The sequence below is a fragment of the Onychostruthus taczanowskii genome, unplaced genomic scaffold, assembly GCF_017590055.1.
Source record: "Onychostruthus taczanowskii isolate IOZ18803 unplaced genomic scaffold, ASM1759005v1 scaffold29, whole genome shotgun sequence".
Taxonomy (NCBI): Eukaryota; Metazoa; Chordata; class Aves; order Passeriformes; family Passeridae; genus Onychostruthus; species Onychostruthus taczanowskii.
In genome coordinates this window covers 2,790,291-2,817,980 of record NW_024500239.1, presented here as the reverse complement: position 1 = coordinate 2,817,980, position 27,690 = coordinate 2,790,291, and the positions used below count along the sequence as shown (strand labels likewise).

Sequence of the window (27,690 nt, the reverse complement as noted above, 5' to 3'; positions counted from 1 at the left end):
TTATATGAAGTTCAGAGTTACACACTAAGGCAGTACAGCATCTGAAAAATATGAAAGCTAAAACTAAAGGCATCACTATCACCTCCCTGGATGGTTCATTCCCATGTCTAAGCACCCTTTCTGTGAAGATACCATTTGATGTCCAGCCTGAACCTCCCCTGGTGCACCTTAAGACTGTCATTTTGTCCTGTCACTTCTTACCTGGGAGAAGAGTCCAGTTCCTACCTGGCTATGCCCTCCTTTCGGGCAGTTGTAGAGAGCGGTAAGGATCTCTCCTGAGCCTCCTTTTTGCCAGGATAAACAACCCCAGTTCACGGGACCTGTGGTCCAGACCCTTCATCGGCTTTGTTGCCTTTCTGTGGGCTTGCTCCAGCACCTCCATGCCTTTCCTGAATTGAGCGCCCCCGAACTGGACACAGCACTCGAGGTGTCCAGCAGTGCCGAGTACAGGGGGACAATCCCTGCCCTTACACTGCTGGCCCCACTATCCCCGATTCCCAGCGCGGTTTTGGTACACCTTATACGTTTTCCTGGCCTTTTTGACCGATCAGCTCAAGTGACGTTATGGGGGTGATGCTCCTCTGCGGGTGCAGCCCGGCAGCTGGCTGCAGGGGTGGCTGTGCTGAGGGACAAAAGCGCGCCCGTGAGCGGGGCTGCCGAGCCTCCGTGCGGCCCCAGGGCCGCTGACCCCTCCGCCAGCCAGCGGGGCTGGCAGCTCGGCGCTGATCCGCCGGGACGTCTCTTCCTGCTTCCCGCGGCCCTTCCTCCGGGGCGGGGCCGGCCGTGGGGTTCCGGGTCGGCCGGGAGCGCCGCCGCCGCCGCCGCCGTTGCCGGGGCCGGGAGCGACTCCGAAGCACCGCCGCCATGAACCGCTTCTTCGGCAAGGCGAAGCCGAAGGAGCCCCCGCCCAGCCTCACCGACTGCATCGGGAAGGTGAGTGCCCGGCCCGGGGCCCGCTGAGCGCTGCGCGGCCCGGCCGCCGCCTCGGCAGCGGCGGCCCTGGGGACGGCAGCGGTGCGTAGGTGTGTGTGAGTGTGTGTGGGGACACACACAGCGTGTGAGTGTGTGTGTGTGGGGACACGCACAGTGTCTGTGTCCTTGTGTGGGTACGTATATCATAGAACCACGGAATGGCTTGGGTTGGAGGGGATCTTAACCCAGCTCCACCCCCCGGCATGGGCAGGGACACCTTCCACTAGAGCAGGTTAGTCACAGCCGCACCCGGCCTGTCCCTGGGCGCTGTGATGTGCGGGCACACACGGTGTGTTTGGTGAGCGTGCTGGGGTGTCCGCACACGTACACAGGGATACAGGGATGTACCTTTGTATGTCCCGACACCTGCGTTTGTGTCCTGTGCCTGGGAGCGCATCCCATAAACGTGTAAATCCCATAAATGAGCTCTCACTGGGCACACAGTAAGCGTGGAAGGCATGGCTTTCCTTACATCCTCATGGATGTTCTCAGCATTTCCATCTGAGAACTTCTCCGGTTGCACTATCTAATTCCTGCCGTGGCAAGCTGTAGCAAGGCAGGGGCAGGAGCGAAAGCATCAGTCTCCCTGTCCGATCCAGAAGAGTGTTCAGTCTCTTAGGGATGTAGGGTTGATGCCAAAGGTGTGTGCAGATGGACAGATCAGCAGGCTCAGACCAAGTAAGAAATGCTGAGGAAACACGTGGCAAAGCACTTGACAACTGTTGTTGTGTTGGCCTGCCTGCAAAGAGGGTTAAGAAAACGTGTTAAGATTTACGGTAATTTCATAGTCTTTTTTTGACTTTAAAGTTTATGAAGAAAACTGTAGCAAGGTTTTGCATATCCTTTTGTTGTAAGCTAATTTTAAAAAATGAAGAAAGAAAATGGAGTTTTTTGTGTATTTCTGTCAGTAAACAAAGATCAGTAAATGTTGTGTGACTAAGATTTGTCATTGGAACCTGACAACGGGCAGTTTCCATGGAAAAATCACGGTTTTCCTCTCAGAAGATTTATTTTGCTGCCCAGTGGAGGGACTCTATAAATGAAACACCTACTGGGAGAGACTCTAAATGAAATACCTAATATTTGTCAGTGCCACCTACACATCACTCTCTTGTGTATGCCACTGTCTGGTATGGGGAGAGAGAAGTGCTCATAATCTTTGGCCAGTTAGTTTATCTTACTGACAAAAATCTGTATTGCTTTTTAGCAGTATTAAGCCCAAACTTAACTCTAATTATATTTCGTTAGAAAGTGAATAAATCATCTGATTGAAAATCAGGATTAATTTTCCCACTGTTACCAGCAAACAACAGTAAATTTGGTGGATGACTTCAACTCCAAAATCCATCTGAGATACTGAGTGCTTAAATTTGCTATTTTGGCAATATAAGTGGAAGAGTAGAAAGCCTTGTTTCCCTCACAACAACTGAGACTTATTAGTCTGTTAGATTTTTCATGCTGCTTTTGCCAGTTCCAAGTTAATGTCCATTTTCTAATGGGCAGGTAAATCAAAAGAAAATTTAGATAGACCAGCAGTCTGTCTTCTGCTAAGAGCTTGTTCAATCCTGGAGGAGTTCTGGGGTATATAAAAGTGTAATTTAAACAGATGTTTTGATTGGCAACACCAGGGATTTTTTTTTCCCAAAAATCCTGCTGAATGCAGTTTTTATCCTCTTCTAGTTGTTTGTAATTGCACTGTCTGAAAGTTTGACCATGCAAGACAGCAGATTAACCGAAAGGAAGAATTTTGGATTTATTTTATCCATGTGATGACTTCAGCAAGCAATGATGAGTTACAGGGTGGTTACTAGTAAGCATGGGGAGAAGTGCTTTCTTTTAGTAGTTTGAAGTTTATGAATTAACTTTTTGTGACACGGTATGTGTAATAAACTGTCTGATTTGTGAAAGACTTTTCACAATAGTGGAATTTCTGCTAAAACTACAGACATGATTAGATGATTTTAAATTACATATGAATTATTATTGAAGAGAGTAGTGTGAGATATTAAATAACTTCTATTATTTCTTTACAATGTTAAATCTAACAGTTTGGAGGCTCAACTGCTGTTGCTTCTGGGGTGTTTTCTGTCTTAGACACATTTTGCTCTACCTTTTGAAAGAGTCAAATTGCTTTGTAAGATCTCTTAACCATGTTAGTTCAGTGGTAGTTAGCTGTTAAAGGGTAGTTTGGAAATGTATTAGGTGAGCACTGATTAATGCAACATTTGTTAAAAACATAGACAACTCGTAGGCAGTAATCATGCCTATGTTTTGGATGTTCTTTCCTGTGTAGAAAAGTTGTTATCTAAAATTTATTGCATTTAAAGGCAGGTTTTTTTATGTTTGCTGGCAGAGCACAGTGAGATGACTCAAAACTGTCACAAGGCCTGTAGGAGGAAGGATGCACCAGGAAGTGAAGCATTAATAGTGTTTTTAAATTTTCTTCTTTGAAAAACACTCTAAACTTGTGTTTTTTTTCAGAGTAGTATGTAGGAAACATAGGAACAAAAGGCTAATAGTTGTGACAACAGTGTAAAAATTCAAATTCCCTTTCTTTTGTGTAAATTGGGGCCCTTCTGTAGCAATAAAACGTTCAGCAATGAATAAGGCTCAGTGTGCCTTATTTGTAATACACAGAAGCTCTTCAAGTCCTAATGCACAGCCTAGTTTTTTGGATAAATTAGATCCATTCTCCACTCTTCTGTCCAGTCGCATTTTTAAAGCTGAGGTCCCGTGTCATGTGTGTGTGAAATTTTTACATAGTTATTCGATGTGGGAGGTTCTGTCTCTGTTTCCTGCTAATACAGCATGAAAGAATCATTATATAAATAAACCAAATAATTTTTTCCCCTATGGAGGCTGATCTGAAAGATGCAGTTAGCTGATAAAGATCTTGAGGAGGTGCCATGCTTTAAACATATAGGAGTCCCAACATGGCAAATTTTTCTCTTTCTTGCTGTTAGTAAAATATTTGGATAATAGAAAGCTTAATAAAAAAATTTCAATGCTGGCTCTGCCCAGGCACTTTAATGTCTTGTGTCTAGCATTCAAATCAGATGTTCCCCTCAGGATGCCTCTGTCAAACGCATGTTGCTGTCATAGAACAGGGTTTTAAAAGTTTGAAACACTGAAATCAAAATCCACATAATTGTACGTGCTTAGCCACACCATTAGCAAGGCAGAATTGTAAACTTGCACTGATCTGTCTTATGCTATAATTGGAATGTCATTATAATCTAATCCCTAGGGAGGATTCTTGGAACGAGAAGTTAATAAGCTTTATTTTGTTGTTTCCAGACAAATGCTAGGGCCTTTTATGAATTTGTGTATGCTGTTAGAACTACATATCCCCATGCTTGGTTATGTAATTGTCAAGTTTAACCCTCTTACGGTGAAGGGTTAAAATGTATCCCAAATGAGAGCTCTGTGGAATGCCAGCAGGGTACACCTAGAAGTTTTCCATTCCACTTTAGTCCCTGGCACTGTGTGTGACCAGAAGTTCTGGAATGGAGAACTGCCTTGAGTGGCTTTGCAGGGGGCATCTCAAAATGATGAGAACATGTTACAGTGACAGAGCTTCCTGCAGCCTGAGAGTGTTATTTCTTGTGCTCCTTGTAGAAGTTGTTTGACTTGATTCTGGTTCTGGATTCTCACAAAATCTAAATTGTTTATAAAACCAATGAATGAAGAAACAATTCAGTTAGAAACACAACAAAACAGAGGCTGTTCTTTTTTTGGTTTTTGTCCCATACCTGAATAACACAACAAAACAGAGGCTGTTCTTTTTTTTTTTTTTGTCCCATACCTGAAGAAAACCTCCATCAATGTTGTTTTCTTTGTTTTCCCCCTCATGTATTAAAGGTGGATAGCAGAGCTGAATCAATTGACAAGAAAATTGCTAGACTCGATGCAGAACTAGTGAAGTATAAGGATCAAATGAAGAAAATGAGAGAGGGACCTGCAAAGGTAAGAATCTCCTGTGCAATTTGAGCATGAGAGGATGTGACTCACACTTCTTGTCATGTGATTTAGCCAGTTCATCAGGTTCTTAAAACTGCATCTTGCCCTACGGATAAGATCCTGCAGGATTATTTTTATTAGACATACATCTTTGAACAATGTTTTATTGGTTTTTATTTGTTCCAGAGTGTAATGTAATTCCTTCATGAGAAGTAACTTGTTTCCCTTCTTCCTCATTACCTGAATTAAGTCTGGCAGAGAGGCTGTTTTGTTTCTCATCCAAAATAAAAAGCTCCATACTATGCCTAAAGGGAGCAGGACAACCTGTTTTTTTAAGGGGATAAACTTATAATATAAAATGTATCTGAAAATAAACATATATGATATAAACAGTATTGTTCAAGTACCTGTTGCAGTATTATTTTATGCTGACCATTAAAATGTGCTGATGAAAGATAGTTCTGATGGCCTGCCTTTGGTGTTTTATTCTCCTTAGTGAAAACATATATCAGAAGCTAGAAACTGAAAGTATTTTTTGTGAGAAGCTTTGTGTACTCTCCTGTTTTGTTAATCATTAGTGCAGGCCAAATGCTGAAAGTAACTATTGTTAAACTCTTGGCACTTGTAACAGAGGAATCTTTTGGAAAATTTAAATCCAGTGCATTAGGTTTAAACAGCATAATCAAGTGTAAAGTCAGATATTTTATCTAATGTAACACTGTTGTGTCTTTCAGAATACAGTAAAGCAGAAAGCATTAAGAGTGTTGAAGCAGAAGCGAATGTAAGTTGAGACCTTTCTCAGTTTGTGGTTAATAAAAGGTTTTTTTCTTTAGGGGGTGGTGGCACACTTTCATTTCTCTTTCTAGTACTCTCCTGAGCACTCTTTAAAGAAAAATGCTGAAGAAGCCTTTCAGAAGTATCTCCTTATATGTTTTGCACCAGCATATTTATGATTTTTATGCCAGTACATAAATTTGGATTGGTACAAGATGACCTGAATCTGCTCATTATTACAAATATGGTTTGTTTCAAGTTTGGCTCCTAAACTTTCTGAGAGATTGCCTCATTTTCTATTATTGCTTACTTTAACTTTTGTAAATTTTGTATTTGATGACCTTGCTCTGGATTACTGGAAATTTACCTGTTCTCTGTGGACACCTTTGAGGACTTGAGCAGATGTAGTGCAGGTAATTGTGTCCCTGCAGAAACCCCCAAATGGCCAGGAAAGATGATCCTGTGGTCTGGTCTTGTCTAGTGTACTGTCTTGAAAGTGTCCAGCACCAGATCCAAAGGAAACAATATCAGAACATGGCAAGTGTTCAGGAATGTTTCATTGGAATATCTCATAGTCTGTGAACTGCAAATCTTAGAAGCTGTCTGAGCCAAAGCTCCCATCATCTTGTATTTCATGTCCGTCAGATGAATTGTACCTTTCTGGACTCACTCAATTACTTGTTAAGTATTAGTAAACTCTTACAATTCAAAGTATCATATGGCAAGGAATGTGGTACTTGAGTTAGATGTTGTGAGGAGGACTGCTTGATTCTGGCTTTAGGGTTTTTTTCCCCGGTTTTTGACTATGCCGCCTGCTAATCTTCCTGGGCGGGATTACTGGGCCCCTCAGGCTATTGTCATATCCCTGAGTCATTTCTTTCTGACCTTGTGGAACAAGGTGCAGTCATTAGTTGTCCAGAAGGTTTTGCATGTGGATTCTCCTTGTCTTTCAGACTTCCTACTTTCCATGTTAGTGGGACTCATGGTTCATTTTTATGCTTTCATTCTTTTGCTTAACTTGACATAGTTTACATTCTTGATTTGATAAAAAATTAGCTTTGAGAAAGATGATTTCTTAATTTTAAAGTCTCTCTTTTCTCTGTGGGTAGTCTTAAAGGTTTCCTTTTGGTACCCTATCCTCCTCCTCCTCCCTGCCCCAAAAAACTCCAGTGTGGAGCCACTGTGGTTTGGATAATCTGCCAACTCTTCCATTCTCTTTACAGCACTAGTGAGCATGGCATGCATGTCTGCTTTATGGTGATTAAACTTTTGCTGTATCCTCACCTACTTTGTCAGTCTAGGCAAATATGGTGTTGCTGTCAGTTAAAACAAAGCTTAGTTCAGGAATAGCTTTGTCAGCTTCAAATGCACAGAAATGCATAATGGCCAGATTTTTATGAAGCTGTTTATTCTGCTGTTCTGTATAATAAGTGAAAAAAGAAACCCAACATATCTGTTCCTATCTTTTGACTACTGCTGCTGGTTTTTCAACTCTTTATAAATTAAGAATGTTTGTGGTAATAAATAGTGTAGTGTTTTAAAGCCATTATTTACCTTTTTTTAACAGGTATGAACAACAGAGGGATAATCTGTCACAGCAGTCTTTTAATATGGAGCAAGCTAATTACACTATTCAGGCCCTGAAGGATACAAAGACAACGGTACCAGTTTGTTTATCTCACACTTGTTTAATTTGTTTAATCTGTGCTACATCAGATACAAGCATGATGTTTGACTCTTCTAGGTGGATGCAATGAAACTGGGGGTGAAAGAAATGAAGAAGGCTTACAAGCAAGTGAAGATTGATCAAATTGAGGTGAGTTTTTATAGTTTAATAAATAAAGAACAAAAATAATGTACTTAAATAATGGTGAATAGACTATGAACTTCAAGGCAAGATGACTATTTTTGCTCACATGAGTTTGTCTGCCTTTTTTATGGGACCACCATCATAATTCCTTCCTGATTTTTCTGATACTGCACAATCAGTGGTTTGCCTTATTGTAGTGATTATTGTTTCCTTGCTGAGCTAATCTTTAATCTCTCCTCTCTTTTCCTTGTACTTCAGCATAAATGTTAGTGGATGCTTCCTGCTATGGCTTTTTTTGTCCTTTTTTGTTTCCTTATAATAGTAACAAGCAGATTAGTCCTTTACACCCCTGCCCCGCCCCCCCCATTCAAGGTAGTGCTTGATGAAAAAGAGCAAAACCTAAAAAAAAAAAAACACCAAACAAACAACAGCAACAAGCAACAACAAAACAAAAAAACCTAAGCCACTAACTAAACATCAGCAAGGGCTGGCTCTGACTTCAGAAAATGCATAAAAATCTCCCATAAGATTTCTAAATATAATTTCAAGTATGCTGCACTTAAGCTCTTACCCAGTGCTCTTTCCTATTTTGTCTTTTATAAATGGTCTGCATTGTAAACCTTTAGGCAAGTATTGTTTCCTTACCTGTACTCAAGTACAGTGCCAGTAAGTACTCTAATGTATCTTCTAAATTCTGCTGTGGCACAACTCAGGTTAGTGCTTATTTTCCAGATGGTAGATTTGTCTAAATTTCATACCTTTTCTGCTTTTCAGGTAGTCCTGTTCTGAATGTGTGTGCCTTGACTTGTATTAATACTGCTTCAAAGAAATGGTTTATGCATTAAAAAAAATTGAGTGCTTTGTATGTTGGAATTACTAAATTGAATTTGAGTAAATATGGACCAATTGAAAATTGTTCTTGCTTCAGGACATACAAGATCAATTGGAAGATATGATGGAAGAAGCCAATGAAGTCCAGGAGGCACTGAGTCGTAGCTATGGAACACCAGAGATTGATGAAGATGATTTGGAAGCAGGTTAGGAAGGGGGAAGATGATTTTTTTTTTAATATTACTGAATATAAAAATCATCATACTGTCATACAGTGATTTTTTTTATTTTCTTGGTCAAATACTTTAAATGTGTTTTAGAAAGCTTTGATAGCTTTTTTTAAGCATTAAAGCTGCATTTCCTTTAAGAGAAGTAACAAGAGCATAGACATGAGTTTCCAATGCTACGAGGCAGGGAAGAAGGTTCTCTCCAGTGTGTGTGTGTGTATTTCTGACTGGTGACTGATGTGAAGTGAATCTGAATGCAAGCATTCAGTAGGAATCCTGAGTTTCTGTAAGAGCAGCTTTTCTCTTGCATAAGGAACTTCTTGCATAATGTTTCAGCCAACATAATTCAATTTCAGAACTGGATGCATTAGGTGATGAACTTTTAGCTGATGAAGACAATTCCTACTTAGATGAAGCCGCATCTGCTCCAGCAATCCCAGAGGTCACTCCTACAGACACAAAAAACAAAGTGAGTCCTTTGCTCTTTAGCAGCAAAATACATTTTTGTTTACTTTGGGTTAATCACATTTGTGTTGGTTGCTCGAAATTTAGGATGCTTAATACTTTGAACAAAAAAGTGTGCTTAATGTTATGTATGCTATTTATGTGTTACATGTATAGATGTTAAATACAGAGAATTTGAGAATAGTGTACATTGTACTGAATGCTCTTAGCTATGTTTAAAATCACTAGAATGACATTTTGTCACTCCTATCAAACACTGTCAGACTGCCAGTAGAATTTAAGTGTACCATTACAGCTCTAGTCTTAAAACCGTAAGAAAAGTTTCTGTATGTTTGCTTTTGGGGCTTTAATAGAGCTTCGTAGTGAGGAAGAACTGATGCTTTTGTTTTCATTCCAGCTGTCACACAGTGGCAATTGCAGATAGAGACACTTTATAGAAGTAGTAAGGAAGCTCCTGTAAAATCTTCTGGTTGTTGGAGAGTTGTTAACCTGTCACTTCTTTTTCTTTCCTACAGGATGGCGTATTGGTGGATGAATTTGGGTTGCCAAAGATCCCTGCAACATAAACGTTTCAAAAGCACAATGGATACAATGGAACTATACTTTTCAAATTGTATTAAGAATCTTTTTTATTTTAAAATTCTGGAGAACTTGTCTTTCCAGTGTAACCTTAATATCACTACATCCTAGAATGCAATATGAGTGGCTGGTGGTGTTCTTTGGAGAAAGTTGTTTTACTACTGATTTCTGTTAATGGAAAATTCATCCCAGTTCCCTTCAGTGGAAGCAGTCAGTCTGATAGGTTTTGATTTCCGTATCTTATGGACAAAGTAAAACGTGAAGACTAGTGGTGGCTGTCGATAGCTGAGGTTCATCTTGACTTTGTATTATGTTTCTCTTTCTTGAAAATAAGACTATACGTTGCTGCTTACTCTCTGTAAAATAGCTCCCTTATTACTACGCCTGTTTGATAAAAGAACTGAAAGCAATTTTTAAACTACTGCAGTCCTGAGACTTTTATGCGATTGTACTTGTAACCTTCTTGAAAACTGCTCGGGTTATCATTAACTTTATGTATTCCATGGAGACATAAAATCACGTAGATTAGCAGATCCCTTTGTGTGGCGTTTTTGGCGATTACTTCGGTCCGAAGCTCGGGGCAGGTTATCGGCTGCACAGGGTTCGCCAGAGGCAGAGCCTGCTTTGGGACGGGGAAGAGCCGGTCCCGTTGCCGCCGGGAGCCGCTCGGCGGTGCGCGGTGAGCGCGGCCCGGGAAAGCGGCATTCCCGTTTTCCTGCTGCGGAAGTGACGCGCTCCGGGCGCGCCCCGGCAGCGCCGCCGACGGTTCCTGTGGCGGGGCGAGATGGCGGCGCCCGGAGCCCCGGTGACCGTCACCGTCACCTACAGTAAGCGCCCGCGGCAGGGGCAGCGGGCGGGGGGCTCAGCGGGGGCCGCTCCCGGCCCTTCCCCGTCCTGTGCCCGCCTGCCGTGAGGCTTCGCTCCGTACTGCCCGCGGTTTGCCAGGGTCTCCTGCAGCCGGATCTCGGGCGTAGGTGTGCTGCAGGGGTGGTAGTGGGAGCAGGTGACACGGCGGCCTTGGCCACGGAGCGCAGAGCAGGTCCTGTGGGCGCGACGAGGACCTTGGGGGGACTGGAGCATCTCTTTAAAAGGAAGAGGTCAGGGAGCTGGGCCTGTTCAGCCTCGAGGAGAGATGACAGAGGGGACCTCATTGATGTGAATGAATATCTGAATGGGGGATGCCAAGAAGATGGAGCTAGGCTCTTCTCAGTGATGCTCAGCAATAGCATAAGAGGCAGTGGGCAGAAAATGATGCATGGGAAGTTCCACCTGAATAGGAGGAAGAACTTCTTTATTGTGGGAGTGACTGTGCCTTGGTACAACTTGCCCAGAAAGGTTGTGCAGCCTCCCTCGTTGGAGATGCTCAAGAACTGTCCAGACACAATCCTGTGCCATGTGCTCTAGGATGACCCTGCTTGGGCTGGGAAGTTGGACCAGATGACCCACTGTGGTCCCTTCAAGCTGATCCATTCTGTGATTCTGTTCTTTGGGTAATTTTGATTTAGATGAAATATATTGCTGAAGTCAGCACTGTATGTTAACAGCAGATGCTACCCGATAGGCTTTCTTCTGGTTTGTTGAAGAGGCTTAGGTGTTGGCAGCTAGTGAGCTGCAAGGCTGCAACAGAGAGCGGTTTCTTTGGTGGGACAGTGGGTGTCAACCTGATGGAATGGGTCACTCAAAGGCCAGCTGAGTTGGGCTTTTTTCTCCCTCAAAAAGAAAAACTAGAGGAGCAAGAAGAAGGTGGAGGGGAAGATAGGCTTGTAGCTATAAACAAATATAAATCCTTACTGTAAAGGGGTGAGAATAGCTTGGGCTCTGCAGTTCTTAAAAATGAGATGGGAAACACTGTGGTTAAATTTTGAAATGGATATAAGTGAGACAGTAGAAGAATTAAGAAGATAGTAAGGTATTAAATCAGCAAGATGTTCTGCTGAGCTTTGTTAGCAAAATGTAGTAATTTTTTATTGTATTTTTTTTTAAAAAATTGAATAATAAGTTCTGCCTTTGGTTCTTTTGCCCTATGTTGGTAATGTTGTTTCCATCTCTAAAGCATATTGTTTATTTCTGATTGCTCATTCATGTTTTCAAATTGTGTTTCAAATTGTTTTGTTAAAATTTCTCCTTTATCACCTGGTAGTTTTATTTAAGAGTCTTTGGTGAGGAATTTTGTGGAATAATTTGTTTGAGTCATCATGATTCATGTGCTCCCTGATGCCTTTAGAGAGTTCCATTTGATCTGAGGGGTTTTCATGTTGCAAAGATGTCAGCAGTTTAATGATTTGACATATTTATAATTACAATGTCTTGCTGTTTGGCAACAGCCTGCTTGTCTGAGAATGTTTTTGTCTTTCCAGTTGTTTTCTTACCTGATAAAGACTGTGTCATTAACAGACAGCAAATAGAAGCCTTTGTTCAGCTTTGGCTTCACCTGTGTGATTTACACCTGCAGCTGTCAGATGTGGCTTGACCACATTGCACAGAACATTTTTAGTAAAGTTTTGTGTGCATGAGTGAAAGTGGGAAGGATGGAAATTAGGGCTGAGAAACAGAACGACAGTAGACCCACATGTGTGACTTGACAGTCTGCAAGTGTGGTGGGCGGACCCTGGCTGGACATCAGGTGCCCACCAAAGCCACTCTGTCACTCCCCTCCTCAGCTGGGCAGGGGACAGAAAATACAACAAAAGCTTGTGAGAAGGGCAGGGAGAGAGCACTCACCAGGTCATGGGCAAAACAGACTTAAGCTGGGGACTTATAGTTTATTAACATTCAAATCAGTGTAGAACAATGAGAACTAAAAGAGAAAAAAATGACTTTTCCCCTGGGCATAACGTTCCTCCTGAATACTCTAATTCCTCCTGCCTGAACAGTGCAGAGGAATGTGGGCTCTGGTCAATTCATCACACTTTGTCTCTGCTGCTCCTTCCTCCTCAGGGGAAGGGCTCCTCACACTCTTCCCCTGCTTCGGCTTGGGTTCCTCTTAAGGACTGCAGTGCTTCAGGAACAGACTGCTCCAGTGTGCATCCCCCACAGGGTGACAGTCCTGCTAGCAAACCTGCTCCAGTGTGGGCTCCTTCTTCCATGGGTCTGCAGATCCCTGCCAGGAGCCTGCTCCAGCACAGGCTTCCCAGGGTCCCAGCCTCCTCTCAGGCATCCACGTGCTCTAGTGTGGGATCCTCCATGGGTTGCAGGAGCACGGCTGCTTCACCATGGTCTTCATTGTGGGCTGCAGGGGAATCTCAGCTCTGGCACCTGGAGCAACCCATGAGTTGGTTTTTTATTGTGATTTCACTCTGCTGTGAATTTACAGTAAAATTTGTTTACAGTCTGTCCAAAGTGGTGCTCATAATTTGTAATTAAACTGGTTCTATTGTTACACAAACTTCATCCGCAGTTAGTGTTTGTTTGGTTTTTTTCTCTCAATTGCTCATGGGCAGAGCCCTTATACTAAGCAGTTGTATATAGCAAAATGACCTTTTGAATTATATTGAGGTTGTGTTTTGTGTTTTGTTTTTTTTCCTCCAAAACAAACTGGTAAGAAGGGCTGTTCATGGAAAATACTTGAGTGAGAGGGACATAATGTGATCTTAAGCTTAAAATTGTCTTGGAATAACAAATTTTGTTAGAGCTTTAAAATATTTGAGGCTACAGTGTCATTTGTCATGTGACTGTGAGAGGCTGAGCATTTTAAAATAAATTTTTCTAGCACTCTCCTTTGTAAAAGATACGTGCACTTTAAATTAGAGGTATGAGAATAGTTTTTCTTCTGTTGTATGTGTTACGTTCTCTCTTCCTGCAGAGTGAAAAATGCCTGTTTTGATTTCCCTTGCAGCCAGAGGTGCTTGATTCCTGTGGGTGCTCTCAGATTGACAGACTTTTTGTGTGTGGGAGCAGAGGGTTGTAGAAAGGGTCTGTTGCAAAGCAGAGATTAATAGGCATACTTCTTTTTTCCCCTAAGAACTACCTCCTGTTAGCATGCAAGTAATCTTAGGGAGTTGAATAGGAAGTGGAAGGTGACAGATAAGCTGGGACTTCTCCAAGTGGTTATGTCTGCTTATCAGTACTGTATGGGGAGAAATAGTTTTTGTACTCTGAGAATTCTCTCTTGGTGGTGGTGGAGGTGAAACAGGGTAGACAATGATTGCTTGTTTTTCATGTTTGAGAAGAAGGGAGCAAATTGTCTCAGATACCAAAGACTCATGTTATTAGAAGTTCCTACAAGTACGAAATGGAATACATCAGGAAGGTGTGGGCTTTCATGCTTTAGCTTGTGGGATGTCTGGACACCATCTGTACTCTTAAAAAGAGATAGGGAATAATATCTAGCAGGAGCTAAATTACGCCAGTAAAATACGCCCAGTCAAACTCTTCAGGTTATTCCAATGTAAACCAAAATTTTCATCTGAGTTCAGTCACTTCAGGAGGAAGGAAGGAAGGTAGAATAATTTGATTGAAAATTCTGATTCTGCATAAGAGCCTGTCATTTCAGAACTTTCTGCATTAATGGTAATAAATGTTAGAGATGGATTATCTCTGTAATATTTTCTAGGTTACAATAATATTACTGTTAATCTGTTTTTCTACTAGGTAATGAAAAGCACAGTATTCAGGTTGCTTCTCAACGAGAAGATGGTGAACCTACACTACAAGACATGGCTGTACTTATTGAACAAGTCACTGGAGTTCCAGTTCCTTTTCAGAAACTGATATACAAAGGTAACTTATAAAACTGCTATGTTTCTTATAGATGATGAGCTTTCATCAGGTGTCCATGTTTTGAATGTCTTCAAAAAGAAATTCTTATGCCACTAACTGTACTTAAACTGTTTTTTTCCTCTCTCGTTCTTCGTTTAGGAAAGTCATTGAAAGAATTGGAACAACCATTATCAGCACTTGGTGTTAAAAATGGTTGCAAAGTCATGTTGATTGGGAAAAGGGTAAGCATTGCTTTGGACCTTTTTTCCCCTTAAACTATCAACATTTTTGTCACTAAGTCAGCTGCTGAACACAGAAACAAGATGGAGCATTAACCTAATTTTGTATACCTATCCACAGAGTTGAGTTCAGTCTCATGTTACACTGCAAATACCTGCAGTGTGTACTTTTCTGAAATTACATTATTGACTGGCTTCTGCCTTACATTATTGACAGGACTCTGCCTAATGTGTGGTCAGTGTTCATGAACTTTCTGTGCACTGATGACATTATCTGCTCATCTTATTTTTCTGGTTTAAAAAATACTTTTCCAACTGTTACTACTGGGTCTTGATCATCTAGGTTATTTCTGGTGAAATGATTTGTGGCTGGTTTGCAGCTTGAGGATGAGGTAATAATCTTATGATGTAAATATTACCTATACTTTAGAAATGATAAGTTGACAAAAAGAAAAAAAAATGCTCTTTTCCTTTTTCCTTCGCATTAATCTCATTAAATGTGTTTATATGCGTTGCTGATGTAAGTATATTTGTAATTAAGCTTTGGAAGAAGCTGATTTGGTAGTTACTGAAATATGGAAAGAATAGCCACAGTGTAGTGTGTATTCTAAACCCTCAGAAGCCTTTATGTCTGTATCAGCACTGCTGCTTTTTAGCTGCATTGTATCTTTATTTGTTCCTTAGTTGTGAATGTTGTACTTTTGAATACACAGAATAGTCCAGAAGAAGAGGCTGAATTAAAGAAGTTAAAAGATTTGGAGAAGTCAGTGGAGCAAATAGCTAATAAATTAGAGGAAGTTAATAAAGAGTTCACAAGCATCCAGAAGGTATGCCAGTTTTGTATCACTTCATATCTTTGCAAAGCAGTTTTGTAGGTATTTCTATGTAAAAAAACCCAAACAAAACAATTTGGAGGTTTTGAGTAGTCAGTAATAGCTGCCCCTCCTAAATGTCCAAGAGTCAGTAATAATTCTTAGTGAATTCCAAATGCCACTTATGAGTTTGCAAAATAGAGACATGGCAATGTTTGGAAAAAGGTGTATATTGTTTCATATGGGATAACTTACATTCTTTATATCTGGAAAAACGTAGAGTTCTCTCAAAGTCCAAAGAAGAAGGTCTATTACATATTTATCATTTTAGTAAACCTGATGGATCTTACATTTACCATGTCAAGAATTGATAAAATCCAGAAGAATACAGATTAAGATTGGAGTCCCTATCATGCTTGAAAATACAGAAAAAGTCAAAGATGTTTTCTGCTGTTGTGGATTGACAGATTTTCTAAGGTGAGTATTGTGTAGAGTATAGAATAATTTTGTTTTTTCTTCTTCAGGGATTTTTAGCAAAGGATCTCCAAGCAGAAGCACTAAAACAGCTGGACAAGAGGGTAAAAGGAACTGCAGAGCAGTTCATGAAGACCCTTGAACAAATTGATGCCATTGTAAGTAACTAACCACAGAAGAGGGTCAAATCCCAACAGAAAATTATTTGGTATTTTAATGTACTAAGAAATCTATTTTTGGCTATGCAAGTGCTTCACAGTCATTAGTGCATTATAACCTTACATTACATTTTCAGAGTATGATATACATCTTCCTGTATCATGCAGTAGCTGAGATTAGAATAGTAGATGAGAATAAGAGTCTTGTACAGAGATAAATAGAAAATTGCCCCAACCAGGGTATTTCCTTACTGTGTTTCTCTGTCTGCTGGTCGTTCTCTGTAAGCCTCTGTAATTATATAATTATGTTGCATATCAAGCAACATAATAGCCTGCTCTGAAGGAAAAATGCTGCTTTTCTGTGGTAGTCGTGTCTTTAGGTCCCCTCCTTGGTACAGTGACCTTTTATTGGATTTTTTTTCCAGAAATATGCCATGCAAATACCTATAACTGGTGAACCAGTGTCATTTAATTTGATGGACTCTTTGTGAAAGTTCAGCAGTGGACTAAATCAGAGTTATAATTTGAACAGGCCATCATCAAATGCTATGTAATATGGATGTGTTCCTGGGAATGGTGGGAAGCTTATTAACTAATTTCCTGCTCTTGTTTTGTGAGCCTATGATGATAACATTGTCTTTGCTGCTTGTTATCGCCAACAATTCTAAATACTTTTTTTTTTAAATTTGTGTATTCTAAGTATTTTGAAGTCTTAAAATTTCTGTTTCCTTTTGTGCCTCATGTAAAGGAGAATATTGTGCTGACAGTTACTGAATGCTGTTAGACATAAAGACTGCATATAACTGATTTCCTGCTTGAAGTGGCAGATTTGCTACGTGTTGTCATGAAAATATCAGTAAGGTAATACTGTCTCAATTGGATGGGGTTGACCCCTTCAAGTTTTGATACCAAAACTTTTTTGGAAAAAAAACTCACTACATGTATTTTGGGTGCAGTTCTGGAATCCAGCAGGCTGCCTTTTAAAATTGTTTCACTGCTTTCTGAATAATGCAAACTCAATTTCCCAAGTTTACTTCTAATTCTGTTGCTTTTTGCATGGTTGAAACAGAAAGCATGCTGTCCTGTATCTCCTTATCCAGAATACTCTCAGTAGTACTGGACAAGGGATTTTAGGTCTAGTACAATGTTTTAGAAGACTTATAATCAGTGACTTCGTGTTTAGATTCGGGAAGTAATGGAATACCTGTATTTTGTTTCTTGAGAAAGTGGAGCAGCCAGAGCTAAGACTAATTACAATTAATTTAATCCAAAATCTGTAGTAATTGTTTGTTACTTTATTGAATAAGAGCCTATGACATTGAAAAGTTTGATTGTTTGTTTGTTTGGTTTTTTTTAAGTAAAGGTTTGGATTGCTGGTGATTGCAGTTACATTGCACATACTTGTTTCTTTTAATATACAAAGCTGGCTGTGAGATTTGTCATGAAAACTGGACTAATGTGCAATCTTGCAGATGAAATACATGTAGGTGGGTGGAATCTTTACATAAAATGTGTGAGTTCAGAGTGCTGGTATCACACCAGGTCAGATGAACAGGCCACCAGCTTACTGAGGGAGCAGCACTCAGCTGCACTGTGGCTGTGCACTGTATGGAGGGATCGGTACAGACTGGTAGTGAGGGATGTGTATGAGCAATAAATGAGTTCCACTGGAGTAAAAAATGGCAAATAGAAATGCAAAGCAGTAAAGTATTTTATCTTATTGTAGAATTGGTTTATACAATTAATTAGCATTCTTTTCAGCAGCCAAGTAAAAAGCTACTTCTCACACATCTTTTAAATGCTATTGAACATGTAGAGGTGCTGTTGATTGAGTCAACAGCCTGTTAAAAAATTCAGAGGGAAAAAATGTGACTGACTGAGAAGAATGGATGATGCATTGTAGAAGTCAAACATGCCAGCAAGCTCACACTATAAATATTCCAGCTTTTTTCTTTGGCAGAATTGTCACAACTCATTAAGGTGTCTCAGCTGCTGTGTGTTATTTGGATCACTCAAGACTATACAGCTTGATGCAAAATGAGATTTGGTTGGTTACAGAGAGATAAGGGTGAGGAAGTCTGCATATTGTTTTCTTTCTATTCTAGGAGTCTCACTCTCTTACTGGTAGCAGACAAGCTCATTAATTAGAGGATCTGAGTTTGGAATGAAATACTTTTACTAGACACCATGCATTCAACAATTGTGAATTTAAAAGATGGGGTTTGGAAGGTGGAGAAGTAAGTTTATAATCCTACAGCAGTGGGGTGTGAGAGAAAAAAATAACGGTGTTGCCACTGCCAGAGGTGTGAAAGAAAAGTCATGAAGGGATGTTTTTGGGTAGAGCATCTGTACCTTAAGCATTGTAACATAAATGTGTTTAAACAGCTACTGCTTTCACTGCATCTTAAAAGATTTTGATTTCACTGACACAGTCAGATATTGCCATAAGCCACAGATCTTAGAAGTTTTCTTCAGGAAGAATGCAGTCGAATCTTGTTCAATGCTTGAAGATTTGTGTGTGTGCATTCACAGATGTGCTATTTATTTCATCAGTTAAAACAATTGATCCAGGAATAGAAGTCAAAACACACTATTTATTACAAACCTCAGTGAGAAGAATATGGGAAATGCTTTACTTGGTCATCTGGATCAATTTTTAAATAGCTGAAAGGCTTTTTCAAGAAAAAGCAAAGTTTTTCTGAGATCAGTAGGAAGATTTGAATCCACAGGCATGACAGTATGTACCTGTCAACCAGCTCTGATTTAAGGAATGTTTTCACCAATATTGCAGTATCAGCACTCACTTTGTCCTCAAGATGGTCCCCTATTAAATGGCAGATTTTTTAATCTAGAAAGACAATATTGCAGAGAACGGATTGTTCTAAGAATTGAAAAAAGCTTTCTCTTATGAAATACCAGTCACTGATTTTGTTAACGTAAATTCAGAACAAATCTGTCAAATTGCATCTATCTGTATTGAGGACATTGATAGTGCTACTGACTCATAGTTATGCTCTAGTGGTCCATCCTCCTTTCCTGAAGATTTTCTGAAATTACAGTTCCTCTGTAGAACTTACTTAAATTAACAAGCTGTTCTGATGAAATTTAACTGTCTCTTTTTCTCTGCTATACTTGTCATTGGATAAATCCATATGAAATTAACATTTCAAGGATTAAAAGAAAGAAGTATTCTGAAAAAACCCCATCACTGTTCCTGTAACAAACATTTCCCAGATGTCTGGGAAGTTTTTCCACTTACAATAAGATGAGATTCTATTACTAAACTTTTTGAATTTATCTGAATCAATAAAAATGTGACAAGAATTTCTCACTGTAATTCTTTAGTCTCTTAGCATGAGTTGTAAACATGGAATCAGATCTTCAGAGAAAGGTATTATTAAAGCTCAAGGAGCATTGTCACATGAAAGGGGAGATTTTCTCCAGCCCTTTCTGTTTACCCTTCCCTGAGGAGCCCACCTGATGTGAGGGTGGTTCAGCTGAGCTGCTTGGGGTCCCATGCAAACAGAGAGGCCCCTCTTGGACCTCCACACCTTTAATTGGTCTGTTGGTGCTCCAGGCAAGATTCAGGGACAAATTCAGGACACAACAGCATAAGAGGGACCCCTTCCTGGGTATCCACAGTCAAATATGTTACCTGCTGCCAGTGATTCTAAGTGCCCTTGAAGGACTCACTTTACCAGTTTATGGAATAAACCTCCTTTATTAATACAATAGAAAACTCTTGACAGTATTGCTGGTGGTAGTATCTGGCTGCAAAAATGTACTTAAAGCAATATAATAACCAATAATTAAAGCTCTAATTCCCAATAATGGAGTCTTCTCTATATTTATGCCATTTTAAACTTACTCTTATACTATTTTTATGTTTAGGTGGAGCTAGAGAGACTCTGGTCATGCATCATGCTCAGTGGGGGGTGGTTGTACTTTGGGGATGGGTAATGTCAGTATTACATCTGAGGTGACCTTTGAGGCTGGAGCCATACATCAGTATTGCATCCAAGGTAAACTTTGGAAGGGAGGTGGGCATCTGTGATTTTGCCACAGTTGCTGGTTCAACAGCAGGAAATCTTTTTCCTTCCTTGGCTGACAGCTGTTACTTGGTTTATCAGCTACAAGGTATCACCATGTTCCCCCTCTTGCAGGATTTGGACAGACCCTGGCCAGGGTGTCTCCAGTCCACCCTCTCTTTAGGCCCCCTTAGTGTTTATTTGTGGGAAGTTGGGCATGCTGACCTCATTCCATCCGGGAAGCAGCAACTGCATTTTCTCAGTATAATTTTCCATATTGTTTTATCTGGGTTGGCAACTTTCCATCCTTTTCCATCCTCCACTTCATCCCCCCCTTAGCCTCTGTGCTGACTACAGTTTTTGTTACTTTCCTACCAAGTTTCAATAATGGAAACTAGGTTGTAGCTTTCTACTCCAGCCACCATGCTGTTAGGGCTCAAGAGGGAAACACCAGTGAAATACCTCTGAGGAGATAAGGAGTGTTCCTGTAGGGAGGTGACACAGCCCACAGCTCAGCTGAAGTGCCTCACACCAGTGCACGCAGCATGGGCAACAAACAGGGAGAGTAGAATCCATTTGTCTGAACAGTAAAAGAAAAGAAGACTGTTTTTTTGTTGTTTGTACTTTGATTTTTACAAAAATTTATGTATCTAAACCTCCCAGCTGTATTCACATTTTGGCTGAAATGAAACGGATTAGGTTAGGGAAACCTGTGTTCTTGGTCTGGAGTTAGGGTGGAAAATAAAAGGTAAACTAATGAGAAACTCCCAAGATTTCTATGCATCTTCACCAGTGAGAACACAGTGTTTTTAAGAACGTTCACATAAACTTTATATAATGATAATCATCTGTACAGGTGTTTTGCCTGTTAAGAAAAAATCATAAACCTGAGCACCATTCCTCAGCAACACCCCAGTTTCACATAGCTCGAAAAGGACAAAGCATGTAGCACTTGCCAGGATGACATGCATGAATGTAATGGGTGGCAGGAGTACAGAAAATGATGCAGTTTAAATTAAATGAAAAGCTGACATTGTGCAACACTTCACATCTGTTGCCTTCTGTGAGTACATTGCAGAGATGATCAGATGTGCAGCTTAGACTGGGAATGGCTGCATTACTAATGATACATTCAGTGATGGCAAGTGATTGAGTTAATGAATTTGCAAGAAATTTGTTCATGTTATAGTCTCTGAAAAAGCTCTGAAGAACAGTTAACATACACCACAGCAGAAAAACCAGTGTGTGTAGTCTGTTTCTGTATATTCCCTGAAGACACATAGTAGATTTGCTAGCTTGGTTCTTTGCAGTCAGCATACTGCATCCCTGGCTTTTTAATAACATTTTCTTATATATTCTTTCCTGTGTAATCATCCTTACTGAGCAGGTGTGACATTTTTAGGATGTCTATTCAGAGGATTCTTTGATAATTCCAGTTTTTGCTGTAAGTCTAATATGTTCATTTCAACATTAAACTGCATCAACTTGTTTGCTTATTTTACTGCAGAATCTGCCAGAGAATTTCAGTGACTGCAAACTGAAAAAGAAGGGGCTAGTGAAGAGGGTCCAGGTGAGTTTTCTTGGTTTGTTTTTGGTGTGTTTTCTTCCTTTTTTTTTTCATCCATAAATGCTGAGCACTTTTATACCAACAGTTTGTGAAAATGAGCCGTTTAGATTTTTTCAGTGTTTGTTCTTACATTGGTATTTTGTATGACCTCCCTTTGAGAGGTATTTAATAGCTTTATAAAATAGCACACAGAATACAGATTTTCATAGGTCATGCCGTTTTCAGATAATGTTTGTTATTTATATTAATGGTTTGTCTTATGGCTGCCTGATGATGTGAAGTAATTCTGATAACTTGTAAAGACAACGGGATTGATCATTCCTCCTTTTCTGAATCTTGATGGATCGGAGTAATGCCTGAGATCTGGGCACAAGGATGCAGTTAACTGTAACTCCTGCTGACCTACTCCTGACCTTGCCAGAGGTGTTCTTTGGAAAATTTAGCTTATACTGCAATGCACCAGCTTTCTTTGGAGAGTAGGTCTTTAAGATCTTACAGCAGAGTAGCTGTGCTGGGGATGGAGGGTTTAATTGCTTTGCTGTGGTATGACACTTGTGAATTCCTAGGTATTGTTTTCTTAGAGACCTCGAACTGAAGGTTTGTTAGTAAATACTGGAATTCAGTTCTCTTCACTCAAACTTACATAAATGAAAGGTAATGCTACTTGTATTACTGTTTTTATTTCTGTTGTGTTAACTTTAGTGCCAGGATGGGCTCCTAAAAATGTGGAAGTACCTTGCATTCATGTATAGAGTTGAATGATTTTGTCTTTGGCTGTTACCTTATTAAACACCTCCCATTGATGTTTCACAAGTTTTTTAGAATGGCCATCTATTTTAGAGAAAGGCCCACCAAGAAGTACTTCATAGGAGAAATGGTTTTAGTTACAGCTTTAGGGACAAAGCACTTTGTACTCAGTTATTGAGATAAGTTCAGGTAATGCAAATGGAAATGAAGGTAGTTGCTAGTGTGGCTGTGTTATGTGGGGTTCTGAACACACTCTTGATTCCATGTGCCTAGCCAATGCAGCAAAATTTGTAACAGAGTGATGGCTATCAACTTTCTGGAAGCTATTGGATCTCCACTCTTGGGTGAAATTACAGCAGAAGTAAGCGGGGCTTTGTTTAAGAACTGCTGTATAAGCATAATGGATTCTGTTGAGCAGAGATCAGAATTATTTATGTGCTTTTGTAGGCACAGCATTATGCAGTTGTAGGTTATGAACCCTTTGAGGACTCCAGAAGAATTCTAAGGGGTTTCAGACCAGAAAATAGTTTGTTTTTCCAGAGCAAGAACAAGAAAACAGTGGCAAGTTATGCTTATTTTTCTTAAGTATCCATGAAAACAAGGGGGAGCTGTTGACTGCCTTCTGCTGCTGGCAGTCACACATCTTCCAGGGTGGGAAGATAAATATGAAAGAGTAGCAGCCAGCAACTGCAGTTGTTACCACCTTCACTTTTTCATCACTCAAGTTCTTACAGACATGAGTTGATGACAGCTCAAGGGATTGGTTGAAAACAGATGATTCAAAGCAGTGTGATGGTTGATGCACATTCACATGGCACAACAGTTTGCTGCTCTAGAAGGAAAGTGCTTTCTTACTGTCATCTTAATGTAAATAACATGAAATGTCTGGTTTGACTGTCAGAGTCTGGTGCAGACATAGCAAAAACAAAAGTGAGACATGAATAGCTAATGGGAGAATCTTTCTCAGGAAGTGCAGTGTACTTGCATACCTTGGGGTTGGCCTAAAACAGTTCATTGGCTTAAAGTGCTGGCATGTTGTGCTGTGTACAGGCTGAGCGAAGTGACCAGGGGCTGCTGGCTCCCAGTTGCTCTCTGTGTGTTACTGTACTTGTGAGAATTCGTGGGCAGGTTCTAAGAAAGCGTAAGGTGCTGTGGATTGCTTTTTTTGGAATGGAGCCTTCTGTTTTTTGAGGAACACCAGCTACTGAGGAAGATGAAGGTTCAATGGTGCGTTGTAGTCTTGAGAAGTAGAAAAGATCTTGGTTTAATGGTCTTGCTTGTTTTAAATTTGACTGAGCAGGTTTGTCCCTCCCAGCCTTGGCCTCTGAAGTATGTGTTTTAGAAAGGACCTTAGAAGTCATGTTCCAAACTGAATGAAGCACTAACTTGTCTGAACCTTTGTGTTTCCTGTTGTTGTTTATGAACTTTGGATCAACTGAAAATACATCAGCATCAGGATTGGTTGGGCAGCCATGCTATTATCCTTATTAGCCTTATCCAGTGTCACGTTTCTGGTGGATTCTGAGTAAATACAGGTGTACATAAGCTATTGCCAAAACAACTGGAAAGTGGTTGTTGAGTTGACATCTTCAAATTCACTATAGAAACTGCACTTTCGGTTCTTCAGAAACACCTCCCAGTGTGTTTCCAGTGTTTCCAAATTGTGTATCCAATAACTTTTGTTTGTTTTTTATTCTCAGGTTTTTCTTGCCCAGTGTGATACCATTGAAGGGAATATTGGTCAAGAAATGGACAAGCTACAGTCAAAGAATTTGGCACTGGCAGAATGAGGCATCGCCTTACATAATTAGGAAACATAATTGCTCTATGAGCAAGAAGAAAAGTTTGCTCTTTGTTTTGGAGCACATATCCAGCTTCCTTTTTTTTTTCCCTCAAAGCCCAGTCTGTTAGACTGGCACCAGTCAATCATTTCTTGCTGGTTGTCTTGTTTGCCGCTTGGTTAGAACTATTATTTTGAAAAGAAATCCTTCCTGAAGAATGGCTGAGCTAATCTTTTTGATGAATTGTGTATCTTATGGACAATAAGATAGTTTAGTTAACTAAGTTATGAAGTTTTCAGTGGTGGGCAATTTTGTCTGATATATCTTTGAATTTATTTACAGCTCAAATCAAAGAAGGTCTATAATCGTACAAGTGCCGTAAGTTGCAGTTGTAAGACTACAGCTAGATTGAAAAAGGCAAACTGAGACAACATCTGGGAGAGTTGAACATTCTAGTAGACAGTTCAGAGCAATAAAAAACCCCTACGCATTTGTATCTACTTAATGTTTGTATGCATTTATAAATATAAGAAAGCTTGACTATAAGGGAGTCGTACCTATTTTAGCCTTAAATTGTCATAATAAATGGAATGTACTGTAACATGTATGGTACTTAATTTTGAGTGGTGCTTTAAGTTGTTACTGAGCTCCTTGATACAGATGTATGTTTTTTACACAGATTTCTGATGTACTGTGGTTTTTATAGATTATTTGTATTTTTATTATTTGTGTTCTGTCTTATGTTGAGAAATGAAATTAGATTATTCATGCTGCTCAAATACCAAGGGTTCAGTTCAAGCAAGGTATAACTGAGGAGCTATTTTGAAAGGTTTTTTTAACACTTTTTTCTGAATTTACTGAATTCATGATGCTATATTTCATGGGAAAATGCAGTGATTATTCCAGTATGTTAAGGCAATCAGTGAACTTTTATAACATGTTGCAAAGAGACAGGTTTATTTTAGCAATGCCATCTGTCTGAGGGTTATGGCTGAGTCTTGCAGTCACATATGTACTGTGCTTAACCTTCTCTGTTAGGTGAGAAGTCAGCTTTTGCAGGAGACACGAACTTCGAGTGGGTGCAGCCAACTTTGCTGTGGTTGCTCAGAGGTTCTGAGCAGACTGTGGAGCATGTCAGCCTGTCGGTAACATAAATGTACAGGAGCTGCTTTTACACTGATGCTCCTCATTGGGAGGTCAGCCAGATACACAGCGGCCACCGAAACAGGGACTGGCAAGGAGCCTCTTTCTGTGCAAGAAATAAACTCTTCATCCCAAATTAGTCAGACTGAGAATGTTTAGAATTGGCCCTTAGGTAGTGAGGCATTATCCATATGTTTTAAGGTTAGCTGTCGCTTTCAAGATAAAAATAGGAAATGTATGTAAAAAGATCTTAACTTCTGATAAGTTATAAAGTTTAAATAATACCTGAAGTGTTATTATTGCAGTATTGTCTTTGATGTTCGTAATTGGAGGAACATTTTTTTAGTGAAAAATGCCATTGAATAAATGAAGTGATAGTGTGCATTACAGAGGGTCACTTATATTCTAAAAATGCTGGTTGACCATACCAAGATTTGAGTTGCCGTGTTTTGCTGTTAACCAGTTACTCCCAGCTTCTGTTTTTTCCATATGAAATTCTCCTGTCAGCATCTGTGGAGGATTTCATAGTCTAAACTCCTAGGAACCTTATCTATCATGTTAGGATTTGGTATGGTAGGACTGTGGAAGATTATTCCCTAGGCTAACTAGTCTGTCATGCTGCATTTCCCCAGCACTTTAAGGTTAAGAGGAGGAAGCATCAGTTGTAGTCATTTTTGTGAAGCCCTGCCTATGCTGTGTCTGCTTCTGGACCAGATTCAGCTGACTCTTAAACCACCAGCAACACTTGCCTAATTCAGGGAGTGCAAAATCAACCACTTTCCTATGGTGGAAAGGATCCTCACCCTCCGAAATGTGGGTTCTCTAATGCGTTGAGCTTTCACAGTTGCACGTACAATAAGCAGGAATCCTCCTGTGCCCATGGAGAGAACGGAGAGCTGTGGTCATGGCTAGGACTGCGTCCATTTCTGCTTAACCCAGCTGTAGTTGGGTTAACTACCCCTGTGTAGTTTTCTCTCTTGGGTGAGAACATATACAGGCAGACATCATCTTCCCAACAGTCTTTCCCAGAAATTGCTTCTTCCTTCGATGTGCTTGTGTGAGTACATCGTCAGCCTGTCTCAGAGCAAGGTGGATTAACTTCAGGATGTTCCATAGCAGATCTTTTGATGGTCTGGTACTTTGAGGCAAAGAGAGTGATGGTGAGCCTCTCCCACCATCACATCTGTATCCAGCAGAGGGTAGGTGTCCTGAGCCAGAGTTACCTTGCAGTGTTATGTGGTTTGGTCTCTAGGACAAAAGTATGTGTATGAAGACCAACTTCTGCAGTATAAATTGTTTTGTCTTCCAAACATAAAAATGAGCTGATTTGTTTTGGAAAACAGATGATTGTATTTAGAGTAATCAAAGACATTCTAGAGTGAATTGACTTTTATACTTAGTTTTGGAGAGGAGAGTCATAAACATATTTTTTGTCAAAATAGCCTTAAATTCAGTAAAAGCCAGCGTCTGTGCTTTTCAAAAGTGCAGCAGACTGCAATTGTGGGAGGAAGGGGAAGGAAGATGTGATTTTAAATATTCTTCAGAGTTTGTAAATATAAATAATCAAGATTAAGTCTCATGGATTCTGTAGTTCAGGTGTACTGTGATACCTGTTTTGCTACTGAGTGGTTTCCTCAGCCCAACAATCTGCCATGATCATGTCAAGACAGAAGTTACTCCCTTTTGCCTTAGTTGCACTTTTCCCATCGTCTTCCTCCAGTTGCTGTGTTGCTCTGGCTGTGTTTACAGACCTTGAATTTGCCATCCTGGCAAACTGTACTGCAGGATTTGTCTTTTATCAAAATGGAAATTGAATTGCACGTGCCCTTGGCCCGTTTTCTCTCCCAGATCCTGTGGGCTGGTGTGAGAAGAACCAAACCCGACTCAGGGAAATGTGGAGCCTGGAGCCATGGGATGAGTTGCTCTCTGGAAACAGCACAAAATTATAGTGGCATCCTCCATGACCAAGTCCTCTGGAAGGTAATGTCGCTGTGAACCTGGAGCAACACTTTTTGACTTCTAATGGACACTCATGGTTTGGAGTGGAGCACTTGACACCGTGGAAGTTGGCACTAGATTTTTTTTTTTCTTTATTTGGTTAACTCACGTTATTGTACTGTGATAAATGAAAAGATAAAAATAAAACATGGAAAGTTCTCTGCTGGCCTCGGTCATGTTGTAATCACTAAATTCTGTATTTGGGCTGTATTTTAGTGGAGAAGGCACACAGGGCTCTGGCTGGTGCTGTGTGCACTGTGCAGGGCAGCGAGCGGGCCCTCCTGGAGGGCACCGTGATTTGGGGCCTCCAGTGTTCCCAGATTGGCAAGGACATGGAACTTTTAAAAAGCTGGGGGTTTTTTTGTGTGTGTGGCTTTTTAAAGAACATAAAGCATGTTGCACAGTTGTGTTGCACACCGTGCACTAG

At 40.3% G+C, this 27,690-nt stretch overlaps 2 protein-coding genes across 2 annotated transcripts; both read left to right on the top strand.

Moving 5' to 3' along the window:
- The first annotated feature begins 763 nt into the window (after nt 1-763).
- On the top strand, nt 764-10,151 carry CHMP5 (charged multivesicular body protein 5). Its single transcript, XM_041408073.1, has 8 exons — nt 764-933; nt 4,834-4,938; nt 5,667-5,713; nt 7,274-7,367; nt 7,451-7,522; nt 8,445-8,553; nt 8,931-9,043; nt 9,555-10,151. The coding sequence occupies exons 1-8, from the start codon at nt 865-867 to the stop codon at nt 9,603-9,605; spliced, it is 660 nt and encodes a 219-aa protein (XP_041264007.1). The 5' UTR covers nt 764-864; the 3' UTR covers nt 9,606-10,151.
- A 77-nt stretch (nt 10,152-10,228) lies between these two features.
- BAG1 (BAG cochaperone 1) lies at nt 10,229-27,427 on the top strand. Its single transcript, XM_041408074.1, has 7 exons — nt 10,229-10,445; nt 14,209-14,337; nt 14,476-14,558; nt 15,269-15,382; nt 15,892-15,999; nt 21,535-21,597; nt 24,042-27,427. Exons 1-7 carry the CDS (start codon nt 10,403-10,405, stop codon nt 24,129-24,131), a joined length of 630 nt encoding a protein of 209 aa, XP_041264008.1. The 5' UTR covers nt 10,229-10,402; the 3' UTR covers nt 24,132-27,427.
- Nucleotides 27,428-27,690: the final 263 nt, after the last annotated feature.

What these genes read in the sequence shown, in the direction of transcription:
- CHMP5 (XM_041408073.1), top strand. Translation starts at nt 865, where the DNA reads ATGAACCGCTTCTTCGGCAAGGCGAAGCCGAAGGAGCCCCCGCCCAGC. An exon ending in TGAGAGAGGGACCTGCAAAG is followed by an intron (nt 4,939 to 5,666) that starts GTAAGAATCTCC and finishes TGTGTCTTTCAG; the next exon opens with AATACAGTAAAGCAGAAAGC. An exon ending in TGAAGGATACAAAGACAACG is followed by an intron (nt 7,368 to 7,450) that starts GTACCAGTTTGT and finishes TGACTCTTCTAG; the next exon opens with GTGGATGCAATGAAACTGGG.
- BAG1 (XM_041408074.1), top strand. Translation starts at nt 10,403, where the DNA reads ATGGCGGCGCCCGGAGCCCCGGTGACCGTCACCGTCACCTACA. An exon ending in GACCGTCACCGTCACCTACA is followed by an intron (nt 10,446 to 14,208) that starts GTAAGCGCCCGC and finishes TTTTTCTACTAG; the next exon opens with GTAATGAAAAGCACAGTATT. An exon ending in TCAGAAACTGATATACAAAG is followed by an intron (nt 14,338 to 14,475) that starts GTAACTTATAAA and finishes TTCTTCGTTTAG; the next exon opens with GAAAGTCATTGAAAGAATTG.